We start from the raw sequence: 15,784 nt of genomic DNA, 5'->3' as shown, positions 1-15,784 counted from the left end.
TCGGGAGAAGAAGCTTGGACATAGATAGATAGATAGATAGATACTCAGATTTTATATGTATAAGATATTCAATTTTATTACCTGGGTGGTGACACATCTTCTGCTTTTTTAGCAATTCTGATTTTACATTGATATTGCCTTTTTGTTTTCATTTTCTTTTGTTTTACAGCCTGAGGAGAATGAATGTGTTATCGATTATGTTTTGAAAATGAGAAGCGTGAAAGTAGTTCCCACTGGTCTGGACTTTGGCAAAGAAGGACTAGCAAAGTATGTGTTGAAATAATGTGACTTAATAACTTTATGTGTAGATGATTTGGGTTGATCAAACCAACTTGCTGAGTTACTATAGATCAAGGGTTCCCAAGCTGAGGGTTGTGTTTCCAAGAGAGGTCGTGACGCATTCCTTATGCAATTTCGACATTATTCCTACTTTTTAAATGCATAATATTAATTTTAAAGCTGCGGTTAATTTTATTGGCAAAAGTATGTTGCCTAAACTTTTGTTTAAAGTTGTTATTGAGTTAGTTTGTATTTTATCAAAAATTAATTATGTTTTTTATCACTCACGTTTCATTATTTTAAAGAAATTGGAGATTTTATGATTCATTACCACAAATGTATGGTAAGACAAAAAATCCGTACTCGAGTGCAAGGATTTTGAAAGGGTTGAAATGTGTTTAATAAACTATTTCATGAAAATCGACTGAATAGACGTCACTCTTTGTGCAGGATAGACAGGCGGACAGACATCCAAACCTTCTGCTTTGTTATTAGTAGAGATTAGTAGATTATCTACTATCTCTACTAGAAAGTCATTTTTCCCTAATTTCTAAAATTGTGTTACACTCATTATTATGCATGAATTAAATGCCTCCAACACCTTTAGTTATGTGAAACATGCACAATGTATACTTAGATCTATAGGGGGTACAAATATGGGGTTGCAGGTTGTTTAGCTGGGAATAAAAAAGTGCTCATATTGTGCAAAAGATTTGGAACCACCGTGTGAAATCTTCTTAAATGTTTGGTTTTTTATTGTAAAAATAATGTAAATATAATGTAAATTGGTTTCAAACCACCTGTTCTTTTGCATTGAGGGTTGAAAATTAGTCAAGTGCAGGGTCACCATTGGCTCCCCGAGCCTAAATCGATTCAGAGGAGAATTATTTCTTTTATGAATAGGAACACTTTTTATCATGCTTCATAGGTTAGAAGAAAAATTCCCTTTGATCCCCTGGAGTATGAATTTTCCCCTTCAGAGACTCTTTTGATGCATGTTGAATTTATCAATTGAATAAAAAATATATATATTTATATTTTCAAAAAAATAATACTTTTTCATTTTTACCAATTTGTTTCGTGAATAAAAAGCTTGCCTTTGTGGAATAAACTGCAAACTTTGTAATCATATTAAAACTGTTCAAATAGCAATTATAATCATAAAATCTATAATTGTTACTGTACAATTTTAACTATTATGTTTGTGATATTTCATATGTGTTTTAAACTACCTTGTTTCCCCTAAAAGTCTTAGTTTCAGGTTTCTAAAGGTCTATTTCATCAAATAGACCCTAGTTTTCCTTTTTCCTTTAAAATTTCAGTTTCATTTTTAATTTTCCCCTGTTACCTCTAATTTGTAAGTTTTGAGTCATATATAGGCACAAGAGCTGGATTTGGAAATTATTCATAGAGCATAATAACCTCATTCAGCATATCCAAGCAAAAGTAATTTTAGTTATAAAATAATTTTGGAGTTGATTATTTGGTAAAAATTGACTGATTGTTAAAAAATGAGCAAAGTACCTAATTACTGATTACTTCCGACTCATCGGTGCATTCCTAACTTTCGCCTTTAATGTTATGAAGAAGGTCCCTTTTCGGTACTTCTTTTTTAGAATTTAGGACCCTTTTCTCCCTAGGTACAAATGAAAAACTGTTGGAAGCATTATAGTTTTTAAGTTTTCTGAAGTAATAGTTAGCTATGCTTGAGACTTGTTGCTCCGGAGGAATCTTAAAAATTCCTCATGTTTTAAAGTCATTGCTCATGAATATATACTTTTCTCCAACGTATCCCATGCTATTGGTGTCCATAGCCTTTATTTAGTTGTCCTTGGATTCAATGCTGTTGGGTAACATACTCTAAGCAGCTGCTGTAGTATTAAACCAGTGTTGCCAGATGTCGCCGATGAAACCTGCCCAGGTAGTTAACAAAACCCGCCCAATTTAATTCCCCCGTTCGTTAGCTTGCGTTCGACGAGCATGACCGTTCGGTTAATCACGTGACAGCAATGATGTCAGCTAATGCTAAAGCACTGGAGGTGACGTCATTATTTTCACCGGTGAGCTACCCCTACCGGTCGCTCCATCGAAGACAACCATTGACAAGCAGTCAAGCATATTTCGCTCACTCCTTCCCTTTCAAGAAAGGCGTATCTAAACTAATATTTTTTTCTCGGTTTCATGAAAAAGTGTAAAAAGTTAATTAATTGCATTTAACTGATATTAGGCTACATTCGGAAACAGGCACCGGTGCCACTGCAAGCGGTCGAAACGGTTGAATTCCTAATTGAAAACGTATTGGGACTCGATCGTTTCCGAACGCTTGCTGTGTGACCGGTGCCTGTTTCCGAATGTAGCCAATATAGAGCTACTGGTTGATCGCGGTCGCAGTTAGCCGGTGACTCGGTAGCTGCTCTTCACACAAGCAATGTAGACTTTTCGTATCCCCCAACCAAAATGGAAAAAAAAAAAAAAAAACTAAGTCATCAACACGCGAAATTTTAACTCGCCCAAAAAACCGCAGCCTGCCGACGGCAAAGTTTACCCGCCGTTATTTCTAAAAACCCGCCCAATTGGGCGGGGGAAAACCGCCCACCTGGCAACAGGGTTGGCTGGATCGGACCCAATTGGGTTGGACCCAATGGGTTTTTTTGAAAAAACCCATTTAAAAAAAACCATTATTTTACCCACTTTTGGGTTTTTTAAATTTTCTGAGAAATTTTTTAAGAAATTGATTAATTTAAATACTTTCACAATTTAAACTTATTTTTTAGTTGTTCTTTACCACAGGCAATGTACATAAAAAATGAATATTGAACTTTAATAGTATTTCTTATAACTCTTGACGGCATTAAAAAAATACTTCAAAGATTTTAAATAAATATATTAAACTTTTTCCTTTAACTGGTCAATAAATAACTCAAATTATCTTGACTTAGTCCTGTCCTGTCTGATTTTCTCAATATTTGTAGATTGTACAGAGGAAACTACTCTAGCTAAAAGGCTTTCATGTGAATTATTTTCTGCAAACCAACGCGTCACAAATCTCGAATAAACAAGGTATATTTTTTAGAAATCAACAGGTTTCTCAAATGGTCAGACACAAAACAGAATAGGATGTACAGTATTTTCATTATCTTACGAAAAAGTTTAATATTTCTTACTCTGTGCACAGGAATAGCAAAATAGGCAACATAAAGTTCAAAGAAATGTCTTGATTAAGCTGGAATTCACTAAAAAGAGATTTTTAAACTACTTGAGGTTCTACAGTAGTTTTGCATAGCAAAATGAAATAGAATAAAGTAAAATGCAAGAAAAAAAATCATAGTAATTAAAAACAAACAACAGATTTTATCACGCGAGAAGTAACTTTGACTTAACTGTTGGTAATCATGGAAACTAAAAAATCTGAAACTTCACCATTCTTGGGTTTTGTAGTCTTTTTACTTTTCTTCAAAAAACTCTGAATTTTAACTAGTTTTCCAGCTTTTTTACCCCAAGACAATTTTTGCACTTTACCCATATACTTATGCTACAATATGTTACAAGTACTCCACATTTTCCCCAAAAAAAGACAAAAAAACCCTCATTTCTTTTAAAAAACCCATCTTTAGTTGGGTTTTTTTGGGTTTTATTTAAAAAAACCCAAAAAACCCTGGGTCCATGGGCTTTTTTAAAAAAAACCTGGGTTTTTGCCAACCCTGCCTGGCAACACTGTATTAAACTGACAATGTGATTTTTCAGTATTTTTTGAGAGAGCAAAATACTGAATGCATAAAAAAGAAGGGGCATTCAAAGTTCAATTCAACATGTTCCAGTTAATTTAATGCATTCAATTAAAATAGTAATTGTAGATAAAAAATACACGGGAGAGCTTTCAGTTGTAGTAAAATATGCAAACAGTGTTATGTTAGTTCACACAGCCAAGCAATTTCAGTGTTTTTCATCTTGTTTGGGTCACATGTCTGATTAAATCTCTTATGTGTTATTTGATTTTGACGACCAAATATCTTATTTTCCTTTCAGGTATCGAGCGTACAGGTTCCATCCTTCGCTCAAGAATGCTCGAAGATTCTATCCACACACTCAAAATATGGATGGATTCTTCGTGTGTAAGCTGAAAAAGTTCAGCAATATAATACCGGGAACAGGTAATGCCTCCTTTTTTTCTGCCATATATATATATATGTTTAGTTTGATGTGATGTAAATATTTGAGTCTCTGATGTACCCTGCTCTGCTGAATAGGGGATTAAACCAGGGTTTAGCCGAGTTCCAAATTTCTTAAGCATAAAAGCTAAACTTGGGAGGGGGGGGGAGTTATACCAAAATGCTAATTCAGGGATAGGAGTTGTCCTAAAATTCCTAACATTTCAAATTTTGTCCTAAAATTTCGAGTTTTGTCTTAAAATTTTCATTATGTTTTTCCCTACTTGCGCAGAAAAATAAAATTCAACCTTAAAATGAAACTTTTCAAGATGATATGCCTATATTTTAGGATAAAATGAACTTCATAGACCATAGGAAATTTTCTCTAAGGAAGAAAGAGAGAAAAACCTATGCTGTGCTGCTGCTTTTTTTTTCTGGAGGGGGGGGGGAATGCAGTTAACCGAAACATGTGCTCATCTAAAGCTGTTTGTTTTCTCTGTGCTTTGTAACTCTTGCTGTCATTTCTCTTTTGCAAAATGATGTAAAAATAAAATAATAAAGAAAATAAAAATAGCTGTGCAGCAAATGCTGCAGAAAGGAAGTTAGGGGAAAGAGGAATAAGATCTGATATTTATGGTTTTTTTTCCCTTTTGAAAAGAAATGAAAAAATGTAAATCGGAGGGGGGGGGGATATTTCCTCTTCTCAAATTTTAGTTCTGTAGTAGAGGAGGGGGGGGGGGGGGGGGGTTTCAGCTTATTGAAATAAAATATATACAATGTGATGAGTTGGAACCAAAATATAAACACTTAGTTCAAAAAATATATTCAGAGCAAAACTTAAATTTGCTGTCCCCAGGTGGGAAATGATATTTTTTTATAGTGCATATCACGTGTTGTGGTCTGAGCATTAGATTGCTCTTCAAGTGCTAAGAGTCAGTTTGCTTTACGTTTCTGTTCAGTGAAGTTGGATTATTTCTTGTATATAAAGTTTTTAAATTTTGTCATTAACTTGTTGCCTTAAAAATGTAAATAGAAATTTGCTTATTAAAATGCCATGCAAAACAAAATTCTCTTCCTTGTGGTTGGAAAAAGGCAAAAATGGATGCAAGATCAGCACATGGTGCCGTGCAGAAAAGGATGAATTTTAAGCATTTTGTTCTGTTTACACATTATTTTTCCAATATTGAGAGTCAAGGATTTTCACAGGTATTGTCTCATGATGATGAGGCGAGACATAAGAGGTTGACAAGTAGCTTGAAAAATCAAACTATATTTTTGATTCCATGTTCTTCGTCTTCTACTGAAAACAAATAGGTTATGATGAAGCAATCCAAAGCATTTGTGCCAAATTCACTCTAAGATAAAATTTTGAAAATGGAGATTTTCTTAGTTTTAGTTCCCTTAAAAAAAATTATTCATTTGGATCTTTAAATGATTTATCTCAAATCTATATATATAAAAATGAATGTTTGTCTGTATGTCATCCATGATCTCAAAAACTACCCGTCAGATTTGGCTGAAACTTTCACCGTTTGTTATTTTTGGTACTGGGAATGTTTATAGACCCGTTCGAAAAAAATCCGATCCATAGTTCCTTTTCTATTCCAATTTAAGTCACAATGCATTGGATAAATACGAACAAAATGATCGGCTGCAGAAATTAATTCGCGTGAAAGATCTCATTGATAAGAAGTTAGCTGTTGCCATTTTTCTTGAGTTTGAACAAATAAATTCTTTCTTTTTTGTTTTATGGCTTTTCATGCGACGGGGGGATTTAAAACTTTTTCTATCTGACATTTTTAGCGATGGATTGATCTTGCAAACTGCGTGAGTACAAAATTTGAGTAGAGTCACTTGAATACCTGGACCGATTATTATGAAAATTGCTATATATATGTATTTTTCCACGGAGAAGGTGCATAATATGCTCATTGAAGCCACTCGCTACCAGGTGGCACTGCAGAGCAGCAACTTCTGCCCCGTTCAACCGATTGTCATGAAAATCAGTATAATGATGTATTTTTTTGTTGGCGTAGCAACGCGCGTCGGGTACAGCTAGTTATCTGATAAAAATTAAGTACATAATAAATTTTGGACTTGCACCCTACTTCAAATCCCTCATTATTAAGGATATTTCTCCATCATTCTTTGTAATTCACTTTGATGAAACAACAGCAAGGCAAGTAAAGAAGCAATTGGACATACATTTATCTTATTGGTATATATTTCTGCTTCATAAAATGTCACTGTGTTAAAGAATAAAAGATTGAATGCGTTCTATTGTAGTTTTCAAGATTGAATTTGAAACGTTTTATCATCCTTTACAAAAATCAAGATCATGGGTGCAAGACCTTCCGTCTCAGGACGGATTTCTGTCTTGGACAAATTTCCGAGACGGAGATCGGGACGGAAAGAAGTTTGATGACTTTCTTTCAGTTTTTACTTAAAAAAGAAAAATTGAGTGTTAGAAAAATATGCTGTAATATTACTGGACCGTTCTATAACCACGAATTGACATCGACATTTTCTTGATTTTCCGCCATGGGCTTGTTTTGTTTTGACACGTGCTTTTGGAGGAGTGTCTTTTAGACTTGCGCTGTTTGACTTTTTTTAGGTACAGCTCTGTTATTTCCAACTTACTGCGTTGCAGACTGCGTAGTTGGTTGCTATTCTCCCTGAATTTTCGAAATAATCGTCTCTAATTGAAAATTTAGCCTTTTTTCTTGCTATTTTCAATCATCCTTTCGTTTTTTTTTTTTTTTACTAACTTTACACGCATAAATGAAAATTATGTGCGCTCTAAAAATGTCTTAGAGTCGAGTCAGAATCACCGATTGAGAGTGATTGCTGCCGGCTTAAAACACCGATCGGCAACCGTTCCTGCATTTTTGACAAAGACTTGAAGAGTCATTAAATTCCAATGTCATTCAATCTAACACTTGCTAGAATGGAAGTATGGGGTAGGGGAGGGGGGGAGATTAAAGAAACCAGAAAAATAAAAGCAGCACGAGTTTGCGAAAAAATGCTGCTCTTGCAAAGAGGGTAAGTCCGCAAATTAATCCACGATACTGATGTCTTAAAAAGTTTATATCTTAAACAGTCTAGGGGGGGGGGCTACTAAAGAGCTCCAGTATAAAATATCGAAAACCGAATTTAAAACCATTTTTGAAGCCAGGAGTGGTCCGGGATTTATCCTCTGCAAACTCTTAAAAATTTAAAAGTCAAATGTTTAGGATGTCCAGGGCCTGATTGCTGAATAAGCCAACTAGACCGTGGCCTAGGGCCCCCTTTTTTAAAGGCCCCCAAATGGCTGATGTTTTTAAAAACAATAGCTAAAACTGTTTTCGCCAATGGCTAAAATTAAAAGGTTTGACTACACAGGGACCCCGAAAAAGCATATGGCCTCGGGCCCCCTGCTATCTTAAGCGGGCCCTGAGGATGTCTTTAATGATGTAAAAGTGGGGAGGGGGAGGTTTAAAAAAAATCGAAAACTGGAATATTAAAAACACTAATTTAGGCAATCTTTGGTGAATTGATGAGAGATGGTTGGGTGTTCTAACATGAAAATGTTTTGTAGCTATTTGAGGCTATACTTAAGAGAAAGGGAATTTGGAACCCTTTCCAGAAATGTGTTTGTAATTGAAGTCTTAAAATTTTTAGACTGTCTTTGGCAACGTCAAGAGGGGCGAGACGGCGCTCTTTAGGCGAAATTCTGAAACTTGAGTCTTAAAAGCGCAACTTTAGACGGTTTTGGGGTTCGGGGTCCCCCTTCTCCGAAAAATATTCAAAGCTGAAGTATTCAGAACTTAGCTTTAGGTAATGTTTGGAGGGCTTAAAAACAGGGAATTCGAAGGCTTTCTCTCAATAAATTTTAGAACTTAATTTCTTAAAACTTCGGTGATGAAGAGAACCGTAAATTTAAGTCAAATTTAGTGAACTTAGGGGAATGAGGACGGGGGGGGGGGGGGGGCTCTCCCTCGAAAATTTCGTCATGCTGAAGTATTGAAGTACTATTTTGGCTATTTTGAGTGAGTTAAGAGTTAGGAAACTCGGGGGGGGAGGTGGGTCTTTCTGGAAACATTTTCGAAATTGAAGTCTTAAAACTTTGAGTTGTCTTTGGCGATGTGGGGAGGGGAGTTGCTCGTTTAATAGAAAAATTAATCTTAAACACAAACTTACACTACCTTTAGTAAACACAATGAGAGATGGGGGGGGGGGAGGGTATTTCGCCGCTCAGCCCAAAATATTTTCGTTTCTGAAATTTTAAGAGCTCTGTTTTGGGTTATCTTTGGATGACTTAAGGGGGAAGGGTGTAAAAAGTTTCCGAAATTAAAGTACTAAAACTTTTAGGCAGTCGTAAATCATCTTTATAGGTAAGAGGGCTACTATTCCCAGAAAAAATTTTAGAAACTGAAGCCTTACAAATTCAACTTGAGGGCATTTGTGGTGAACTGAAGAAATTAATAGGTTCCGAAATTTACTAGTCTTAAAAACGCATTTTGTAGTCGGTCTTTGTTGACATCAGAGTAGGGGGAAGGATCGTCCACAAAAAGTATACGAAATTGGCGTATGAAAAATAGCTGTAATTAATCTTTGGTTGTGTTTGGTTGCAAGGACAAAAGAGTCGGGAACATTCAAGGTCCACGGTGAAATTTTCAATATTGACGTCAAAAATTGCAATTTTAGGAAATTTTTCGAGACTTGAGGGGAAAGTAATGTTGGAGACCTTTCCTAAAATTCCTTCAAAATTGATGTCAAATTGCAGCTATTTTTTTGTGACCTTAGTTTAGGAAGGATCGGCGGTCTTCCCGAAAATTTTCTGAAACAGAAATTTTAAACACGCAATTTCGGGTTATCTTCGTTGAAATTGCTGGAGGGAGGAAGATTCAGTCGTCTCCTATCGAAAATTTTCGAAACTGAAGTTTAAAACTCAAATTTAGGTTGTCTTTGGTGAAGTTAAGGTGTCTGGCATCTTTCCTCCGGTAGTTTATAGGCACTATTGTTTCAAAAACACATTTTTGGCTATATCTGTACACGATAGGGGAAACGGGAAAATATTTTGAACTGAAATATTTGTCGGAAATAAAATCAATTTTTGGCTATTTTTGTGAAGGAAGGATTTGGGGCTCTAAAAAGCGCAATTTTGTGCTATCTTTAGTGACGTTTAGGAAAACGGGAAGCTTCAGCGGATCTTTCTGAATATTTTTCGATATTAATATCTGAAAAATACAACTAAAGACTTTTCTCTACCTCACCTCGGCGATTGATGAGGGATGCCGGATGCCCTAGCGCCGTGAAAATTTACATAAGTCATTCGGAATTTTTTAGAAATCGAAGTCCCAAAATCATATTTTAGGCATTGTTTGATAACGATGGGACAAAGAGCGGGCAAGGGTTCAGTGTGCCCTCAAGAATTGTTTTTTGAAACTGAAGTCAATTTCAGGCTAGTGTAGGCAGGAAGGGTTTGGTGGCTAAACGGAACCGTCTAAAAACGAAATTTTGAGCTACAGTGATTACATTGGAGAAAAGGGGGATCCAGGGTATTTCGCTCAAGTTTTTCGGAACTGATGTTTGATAAACGCAATTTTAGTTTGTTTTTGAATACGTTAAGTGAGAGGGGGTGGGATTGGGGGCCTCTCTAGAGACGCTAATTCAGACTATCTTTGGTAGTAATGTTAGGGAATGGATTTCAGGACCCTCTACAGCAAAAATTTTGAAAAAGAAATTCGAAAAATGCTATTGAGCAATTTTTGATGACGTTAGAGAGGGCTGTCTAAAGAAAAGACATTTTGGAGCCATCATTTTTAGGCTATGTTTGATTACATTAAGGAAGAAAGGGTGAATAAAAGACTTAATTGGATCCTTAAAATCGGTGGTTAAAGTCCTAAAAACGCAGTTTGAAGCCTTCTTTAGTCTCGTCAAGGCATCCTTTTGATCTTCGTTTTGGAGCCACACTTAAAATTTGTAACCCGGGGTAAAGGCCCTGGCCTCCTACCCTCCGATCTGAAAAAGGGCAGTTCATTCGTGATTTTAATTAGAAAAAATTGCTGTAAAAGTTGAAAATCAAAAATTTTAGTTCGTTGATTATATATGTTTTATTCTCAGGGGAGTTGCAATTTTCCATTGTCTCTACAGTCTCCACGCATTCATGACTGCTGAACACAGAATTTGTTGTTTGAAATACTTGCGAGAGTACCCTATCAGCATAGTTTTTTTTTACACAAAATATGTCTTCATTGTTTAGGATCAATAAAAACTTGGGAGGGTGGGTGAAGCATTAGCGACCTTTAGAAGGCACCATTTCATGCTTCGGGGGGGGGGGGGAGGATTTTCGTCATTGCCCCTCCTCTGTATCCATACCTGATTACCAGTTCTGTCACAATTTTTTGCAACCAAATGAAGCATGTGTGTAAAGAGTCGATATTAATGGATAATGGAGCAACACAATGTGCTCTAACATTACAATTTCGTTTTTAAAGCTTCAATTTTGGGAGAGCCCAGAGCGCCCCCCCCCCCCCCCCCCTCTTTCTCTAATATTTTTGAAGGTTGCCCAATATTTTGATTTTGGGACTATCAACTTGAAATAATTGATGTTAAAGTCCCTGAACTTTACCAAAAATGGCCTACCATTGCGTTTTTTGGACTTCAATTTAAAAAAAAAAAGTCTGGGGGAGAGCCCCCCCCCCCAATCCACCGTTATTGGCGGTTTTTAGATGTTTGGAATTACGATATCAAAATGCTGAAATATTACAATTTAAAGGCTTAAAATTCAAATCAAACACAGTTTCAAAAACTGGCATTGTTAAAATCTACAACATTTATGCACATAAACTTTTCCTTAAGCACGCATGCGGAGGGGGGGGGGGACTGAAAATATTTTCCGTCTTGAACGCATCACCAAACTTGCACCCATGATCAAGATTTTGAGTTGCAATAAAGTTTTTAAAAGACTTGATATTTGTTGTCCTAAAAATGACCTAAAATTTTAACAAAATTATGTCCTAAAATCTTTGATATCGCCACTCCGACCCCTGCTAATTACACATTCTCATATCTTTCTAAATGCCTCAGTATGTTGCATCTCCAGTTGCAAAAATAATAATAATAATAAAAATTCATCTATGGCATCTTTAAAAAATCAATACAGCAGGTATTTTTTTTCTTTTTTAACATAAGATAAAAAATCTTGGCTCATGCTTACCATAAAGAAACTGTGTTAAGTTTTTAGAATGTTGCAGTCCTTTTTTATATTGTTGCAATATTTTTCGACAAGATCCGAAGTTTTTTATTTTTTGATATGTGTATGGTTGCTTTTCTAAAACCGTTGTTAAGCGAGATTTTCATTAAAAATTGATTTAATTCAAAAAACGCAAAATTTTTCTACACATTCTCTCAATACATTCTTGACTGAAAATCACGTTGTATGCAACAAAGATTGGGATGTCATACTTGCCAACTTTTACAGATCACCGGAAAAATTTATGGATGTCACTTAAATTTTACGGACTTACGGATTGACCTCCCCGATTTTTACGGTTTTTAGCTAGGTTCAATTTGAAATTTTTTCAATCAAATCATTAGTTTGTTTAAAAGAATCCTCAAAAAAAAAAAAAAAACTATCCCAGATTCCTTTGAAAAGTAGCCAAATAAAGCGTTCCATTCCCCCAAGCTACGTCCTAAACGCAACTGGCCATTTTGCCTTGTCGTTTCTTCAGAGCATTCATGCGGCTGCGGTGTCGCCAGATTGTATCAAAATCGCCCAATAGGTAATTTTTGTTCTCTAGCTGTCAGCAGAAGGAAGCTGTTATGTTTTAATCTGCTTGCTCTCTAGGAAGATCTGGCAACCCTAGCCACTCCCTGCTTTATTCCTGTCAGCTCATTAGTCGACTGTTTTCGATTCGTAGGTAAAGAAGGAGGCGCTGTGGAACGAGTTCTGAAACACGGTGTGTGTTTCTTTTGTTTCGCATGGCACAAATGGAGCGGGAAAAAGCGAAGAAACTTTTTTTCAAATGGACAAGGAGTCATATACTGCATAATTTCCGTGTATTAAAAGCGGAATAAAAAAGGGGAAAATATGTATATTGCGAGATTTGTGTGATGGACTTTGACTTCTCACAGCGGTCGAAACGATTTAGATCGGCATGTGACTGGAGGAAGGGAAATGTAGAAGCGGTCGAGAAGAGAGTTATTTAATAAAGGCAAAAAAAAAAGCCACTGCTGCTTCATTAAATTCAGCTGCATTTTCTTCACATGCTTTAGTTGCTGATTTTGAAAAGATTTTTTAAATATCAACGCACCCTTTTATGTTGTAAAATGTAAATGATAGTATACCTTGTTTTTTTTTTTTTTTAAATTTGAAGTATTATCTAACATTAGCATTTGTGTGTGTTCTAAAAGTTTGCACAGTCAGTAAATTGATGTGTGGTTTCAATATTTGCTGCATTATTGATTGGACTTGAGCTCGTAACAAATTTTTACTCCCAATTTTGACTTTTGAGAGGTTGAAAAAGCAAATAGCTTTCAAAGAAGTGAAACTGTTTAAGTTATTATTATATACTTCCAAAAGATTGCTATTGGCAAAATTACATGAATATTCACATTTAACTAAATTTTGTATATTTTTCAGTAAACTGAAATTGAATTTAACGTTTAAATTGCAGTAATTAGCTTAATTTTAATTTGCAATTACGTAATAAATTTTATCATGCATGATATTCATATAATATTATTACACATGCATAATCTAAAATATTATATCACATCAATTAGTTTGTTTTAGTTTTATTAAATGCCTCGCAAAAAAGTTTTACTGATGCCAGCTTTGAAAAGTTGGCAAGTCTGGGATGTCATTTGTAGTTAATTTTTATTACTTATGCAGATTCATTTTCCTTGCTGCCAATCTCTTGGGACAACAGCCTTAAGAAAACTGAAATCTTATCTGGAATAGAAACCTTATTTCCATATTAATATTGTCATCAAAAATGCCTAAACTGTAAATTTTATTCTTTATATCTGAAACTATCAGCAGCATTTAAATGTAAACAGACTTTTGGTCTTGATATTTTTAATCGATTGTATGTGACTTGACTTTATTTTTTGTTTCATCTCTTCTGCAGTTACTGAGAAAAAGAAAACAGAGTCTGAAGTCGGTGCTGCTGCACCATCTGATGTGAAAGATTCAAAGACAGATGAAGATGGCGATGAAAAATCTTCCCAAAGTGAAGCTGAAGAAAAACCGACTGATACTGAGCTGAAACAAAGAAAAAAGTTCAAGAGAGAAGATCATAAGAAAGAAAAGAAGCAGAAGAAAGGTGCTGATATAAAAATAAAGACTGAAATAAAGAAGGAAGAAAATGCGAAAGAAATGAATGGTGGTGTTAAATCGCCAAAAAAGAAATTCAGAAAACAAAAACTGTCCAAGTCCAAAAAATTCTCTGAGGGAGTAAGATCCGGTAAAATAATGAAAAAGAAAAACTTCAAGCATAAAAAGAAACAGCAAGGCTAAAGCAAAAATTCTTGTAAAAGTTTACACATTTCCTATATCGCAATTGTAAATAAGTTACATTATGCAATAAAATATGGATTTTTTTTTATTTTATGTAATTGCTTTTATTGATGGGCAATGTTCATCAACAGTAAAAACTTAAAGGAACAAGTTTATTTAATAATATTTTTTAATTTTATCAAAAATATATCTATTCAAACTTGCCAATAATTGTTTTATAATTTAACATATATTTGGTTCACAGTATGTAAATTCTCACTTCCGGGGTATGTCACACAACCCGGTGTGACTGTTTATGTTGCTCAATAACTTACTTAATTAAAAGTATTTATTTATTTATTATTTCTCTCACAAGTGTCAAATACTAATTATTTCAAGTATATTTATTTTTTTAATATTGTGTTTTAGTAGGATAAGGTATTGTTTTACACAATCAACTCTAACCTCTGTTACTTAAACACAATATTTAACTAATGGCAATAATGACATCACATCTTATTTCCCATGATGCAAGCCCCCTTGTTCATTTTCAGCCATCAAGAAGTGAGATTTTTGTTGAGAAACGAGAAGATATATATAGATTTCGTTTTAAAAACCCAAGTGTGGTTATTGGGAATTCTCGCCTCCGGGAACTTGAATTTCAGGAATGTAAATTAATGTAAAAAAATAAGTGCACATGTTTTTATATGCTTAACGTGTGCAGATTGTAGCATCGAAGAAAAAATTTCTTTCCCAGAAAAATGTATCCATTAGGCCAATATTAATGGAAAATTCTTCAACTCCATGACATACTGTATCAATGTCATTATTTTTGAGGCAAAAATAAATGATGGAGGGGAAACACCTTGATTTTAGACGGTCTACCAAAATAATAAATTACCAGTGCATTCTCGAATTTACTAATTTGGAAATATATTAATACTATACCTTTTTTAACACAAATTTGATAAAAGGATTACTAAAATTTAATCTGTACTTTAATCAAGAGTTCTTCATATCAGATATTCACTAAATATTAAAATAGCTCACTGTTTGCACAAAAAAAAAAAAAAAAAAATACTTCATTGATATTACATTGGCCTCTATTTTCACACACTAAATCTTTTTTTTATCTATGCATGAACCAGGTTTTTTTTTTTTTTTTTTTTTTTAAATTTATTTAAGAGTAAAATAATTGGAATTTAGCTGGGCTATTGTTTATGGTTTCTTCTAGTAGGTAACACTTTCGTGTAAGAATGAAAAAGAAAGACAACAAAAGGTTTTGAAATTGAAAAATATTTTTGTTCATGAAGTTTCACATTCTGGAGAATGATTAATGTGTTTCTTTTAATTATTTTTTTAATTTACTCAAAAGATCTGATGGTCGTGTCGGCAATTATTAATATTATTTTAATATTTTATGTCATACAGCTGATGATCACAATATTTTTACATCTGTGATTAGAATTTTTTTTTTTTAATTTTCGATTATTATTAAGCTTTGTTAAAATTTGTTTACTTACATTAAAACCTTAATTCAGAAATGTTTAATGATCTAATCTTTTTGAGTGGGAGTTTTCAAATACCACAAGTTAAATGTTGAACCGGACAAAGTTTAATTTAAAAAAGCTTACTGCCAAACGCCATGACCTTAAGGGTCACAGATCGGGACAAAATTTTGGATATAGATTAGTTTGCACTAGATATGAACCCAGGTGAAGCGGTTTGACTGCATAGTAGGGTATGTCATAATTTTTTTTTTTTTTTTTTTTTTTTTTTTTTGAATATTGACTTGCGCAATTAGGATGCATTGTATTTGCTCCCTAGAAATTCATTTCTAACATTATTTTTGAAAAATATTACGGTTTAGCTA

General features: G+C 34.3%; 1 protein-coding gene across 1 annotated transcript in view; it reads left to right on the top strand.

The window, feature by feature from the left end:
- LOC129226223 (probable 28S rRNA (cytosine(4447)-C(5))-methyltransferase) overlaps nt 1-14,003 on the top strand; it is a 47,563-nt gene extending 33,560 nt beyond the window's left edge. Inside the window, exons 13-15 of the mRNA XM_054860821.1 lie at nt 170-267; nt 4,306-4,430; nt 13,544-14,003. Coding sequence (XP_054716796.1) covers nt 170-267; nt 4,306-4,430; nt 13,544-13,932 — 612 coding nt within the window. The 3' untranslated portion in view covers nt 13,933-14,003. The remainder of the gene's footprint in view (nt 1-169; nt 268-4,305; nt 4,431-13,543) is intronic.
- The last annotated feature ends 1,781 nt before the right edge of the window (nt 14,004-15,784 follow it).

The sequence above is a fragment of the Uloborus diversus genome, chromosome 7 (genome assembly GCF_026930045.1).
Source record: "Uloborus diversus isolate 005 chromosome 7, Udiv.v.3.1, whole genome shotgun sequence".
NCBI lineage: Eukaryota > Metazoa > Arthropoda > Arachnida > Araneae > Uloboridae > Uloborus > Uloborus diversus.
This window is presented reverse-complemented; position numbering and strand designations above follow the sequence as displayed.